The following is a 4,022-nucleotide window of genomic DNA, read 5'->3' on the forward strand; positions in this document are numbered from 1 at the left end:
GGGGCCGGGCCGCCCGCGCCCCCCGCCCTCCCCCCCCCGTCTCTGCAGTGCCAACTCGGGGGGCCGCTGAGCGTCGGCGAGCCCCGGCCTCCACCCCATCTCTGCAGTGCCAACTCGGGGGGCTGCTGAGCGTCAGTGAGCCCCGGCCTCCGCCCCGTCTCTGCAGTGCCAACTCAGGAGGCCCCGACCAGACGAGAACTCCGGGAAGGCCGGATGAGCAGTATCAGCGTTCCGCTCTAAGCCATTACCAGGACGGTCTCTGCCACAGTCATGTGACATGTGAGCACAACAGAATTCCAGGGCTCTAAGTCGAAATGTCAGTAAAAGCACGCGTCAGGCGTGCCACCTGGAGTGGCTTTCCTGTGTGCACTCTCCCAGGAGGCCCTTCTCAGAGCTCAGTGTGCTTTGTACAGCCATGGCTCTGTCCTACACTCCGCGGCTGCCCGTGGGTTTCAGATAAACCAACGTCTGCGGCTAGCCCGGCTGGGTCCCAACGGCAGTCCCCTCAGCAGATCTGCCCTTGCTCGAAGGGGCGAATGTTTTTGAGTCAGGAAGGATTTTGCTGACTGCAGGGACGGAGTGTCCTCCGTGCAACGAAGTCACAAACAAACAGCTTACGCAACAGTCTCTCCAGTCCTGCCTCTCTGCTCCCAGGCTGGGTGCTCTTTCTCACACCCTGGGAGCCTGGAGAGAATGCGGGCCGCCTGCTGGCAGCACATCAAATGCAAGAAGTAGGCCACGCAGTGCCCGCTGCTTCCCAGGCCTGTGGCCTTCCCGGGAGCGCGCAGGGGCTCGCTCCAGCCACAGCCTGGCAAGCAGCAGGGCACCGTGGCTGCTTCTCTGGTTGGCAGGGGCGGATGTGGGGGCCGAGGCTGCTCAGGCGGTCCTCAGAGCAAACCCCAGGCCTTGGCCTTCATCGCTCTGCATAGTCGGAAGGCCTCCTTCAGCCCGAGGGCGTTTTGTTTTGCACTGATTTGCTTTTAGTTGTGTGACTGGTGGGTCTCTAGCTCTGCGCTACACAAATGACTCTGGCCTTGGAAGTGTGCTTGCACACTCAAACGGCAGCAAGAGCTGACTCCGGCAGCGCTGGCATTTTCTAAAAGACCGTGTATAACCTGGTTTTAATTCGCATTTTTTTCCTTAATCCCAAAGTTTTACTTTTTCCTCTAAAAATGCAGATGCCGACTCTTACCTTCATTCTGCGTGGAGTGTCCGCAGAGCTCACGCTTTCAGTCTGGGCTTCCCCAGCTTTTTCTAAAACTAAATGAAGGAAGACAGAAACGGGGCAGAGTAACAGTGAGTCTTCAAAAGCTTCCCAAGTATCAACTGTATCTATTTCAAGTACCATTACAAAAGTATCTAGTGTATCTATTAAGTATCTAGTGTATCTATTAAGTATCTAGTGTATCTATTAAGTATCTAGTGTATCTATTAAGTATCTACTATATCTATTAAGTATCTAGTGTATCTATTAAGTATCTACTGTATCTATTAAGTATCTAGCATATCTATTAAGTATCTACTGTATCTATTAAGTATCTACTGTATCTATTAAGTACCTAGTGTATCTATTTTTAAGTATCTAAATACCTTAACTTTGGTATTTATTGTATCTATCCAATCTCTGTAGTGTCTATTTTAATCTCTGTAGTGTCTATTCTAAGTTTCTAAACCTTTTTTGTATCTATTGTATTCATTGAGTCTCTGCTGTATCTATTTTAAGTATCCAAGTAGCTACATTTTTTGGCATCTATTGGAATACCTTCAAAGAATGGGACCAGCAGTTAGTGTAATGGCTATGTCGCTGGACTCCCATGTAGTTGACCACAGTTCGAGTCCCGGACCTGGTGGCACATGTGTGTGTGTGTGTGCCCCAAGATTCTGAGAGGAGAATGGAGGAGAAGGGATTGCGGTGTGGCCATCCCCCCTGGGGGGTTATTTCTTGCTTTCTGTCTCTGTCTCTCTCTGTCTTTCCGGTGAAAGCATGCAACCTATAGCAAAAATCTCTCCAAAAAAAAAGAAGAAAAAAAAAGAATAACAGAGAGGTAAATGTTTCATGTTAAAAGATATTTCTATTAAAAAGTTGCTTTTATATTTTTACTGCAGTATTTCATACTATCATTTACAAGTGGCACTGAGCATTGCCTAGGTCCCTTGATTCCAAGGAAGTTTCCTTGCCAAGCTCTGAGCTGACTCAGACACAGTGACAGACATCTTCCAACGCCCTCTCCCCAGCACCCCGCAGTCTCCCTTTTGCCTGGCCCTACAGACTGGATATACAAAGGCTTATGAGGAACTCTTGCCAGGGCTGGGTGTGAGCCTGGTTCCTCTTTGAGTCCAGGACGGTGTCTGTATTATGAATAACCTCAGCTGACTCAACTTGCCAAACCTTAGTGATTGACGCTCTGTGCTACATTGGTTCCTAGCATCTCAGCTTTATCTGTCTGTCTTTCCGGTGAAAGCATGCAACCTATAGCAAAAATCTCTCCAAAAAAAAAGAAGAAAAAAAAAGAATAACAGAGAGGTAAATGTTTCATGTTAAAAGATATTTCTATTAAAAAGTTGCTTTTATATTTTTACTGCAGTATTTCATACTATCATTTACAAGTGGCACTGAGCATTGCCTAGGTCCCTTGATTCCAAGGAAGTTTCCTTGCCAAGCTCTGAGCTGACTCAGACACAGTGACAGACATCTTCCAACGCCCTCTCCCCAGCACCCCGCAGTCTCCCTTTTGCCTGGCCCTACAGACTGGATATACAAAGGCTTATGAGGAACTCTTGCCAGGGCTGGGTGTGAGCCTGGTTCCTCTTTGAGTCCAGGACGGTGTCTGTATTATGAATAACCTCAGCTGACTCAACTTGCCAAACCTTAGTGATTGACGCTCTGTGCTACATTGGTTCCTAGCATCTCAGCTTTATCTGGATCCAAAAGGCTGAGAAGCAAGCAGAGAAGATAAATCGCAGAAGTATAACTAAAACCAATTACCTTTTGATAGCGCCTTATGGTTTTCAACATGGTTTCAGGGTGCTAATTTGCTCTCTAATCTAATTTGCTTTATGTTCATAAGAGGGAAATAAATTAACCCCATTGCATAATATAGATAAACAAAATCTAATTGCTATGACAGGCTATAATTTTGGATAAAAAGAAAGTCCTCAAAAACTAAATTGGGGCCAGCCTTGGGCACTGGCAGGGAGTAAGCCAGACACCACGTGGCTGCCCGGTGTTCATGTCTTGGCCTGGCAGCCTGGAACACCTGGTGTGCACCTGCTCAGGGTCTCAGCAGGATGGAAAAGTGGGGCAAATGGGCTGGGGTGTGGCCAGGCCCCTCTGGGCACCTCCTTCCTCCCTCTCTCTCATGCACGCATGTGCCCTCTGGCAGATGGGCTGTGGTGTGGCCAGGCCCCACTGGGCACCTCCTTCCTCCCTCTCTCATGCACGCATGTGCCCTCTGGCATAAAAAAAAAAATTGAATTTTAAAAAATGAGTTGTAGTAAAACAAAAATGTTAGTAATACTTTAAACATTATTTAAAATTTAAAAATTAGATATGCAAAGTTAAGTGATTTGGTACATAGCAAAATTGATTAACCGATAGCTTATAATTTTTATTAAAAATGTCTCATGCATTTTTTTTTTTTTTGGAGAGGTTTTTGCTATAGGGCATACACTTGCCAGAAAGAGAGAGAGAGACAGAGAGACAGAAAGTAAGAAATCATCCCCCAAGGGGGATGGCCACGCCACAATCCCTTCTCCTCCATTCTCCTCTTGGGATCTTGGACACACACGCATATGTGCAAGCCACTGGGTCCGGGACTAGAACCACAGTCAAGTACATGGAAGTCCAGTGACATAGCCATTATGTCAACTGCTGGTCCCAAAAATGTCTCATGCATGTTTAAACTGTGATTTTTAGTTTACATATAATTATTGCACATCTTTGTGAGGTACGGAATTGTCTTTTCTTTCTTCCTTTCTCTTTCTTTCTTTTTTTTTTCTCTTTAATTGACAGAGGGTGTGTG

General features: G+C 46.6%; 1 protein-coding gene across 1 annotated transcript in view; it reads right to left on the minus strand.

The window, feature by feature from the left end:
• Positions 1–4,022, minus strand: part of ETNPPL (ethanolamine-phosphate phospho-lyase) — a 23,276-nt gene that overhangs the window by 3,407 nt on the left and 15,847 nt on the right. The window contains exon 11 of the mRNA XM_006162239.3: positions 1,193–1,260. Coding sequence (XP_006162301.3) covers positions 1,193–1,260 — 68 coding nt within the window. The remainder of the gene's footprint in view (positions 1–1,192; positions 1,261–4,022) is intronic.

The sequence above is a fragment of the Tupaia chinensis genome, unplaced genomic scaffold, assembly GCF_000334495.1.
Source record: "Tupaia chinensis unplaced genomic scaffold, TupChi_1.0 Scaffold139767_1, whole genome shotgun sequence".
NCBI classification, from domain to species: Eukaryota; Metazoa; Chordata; class Mammalia; order Scandentia; family Tupaiidae; genus Tupaia; species Tupaia belangeri.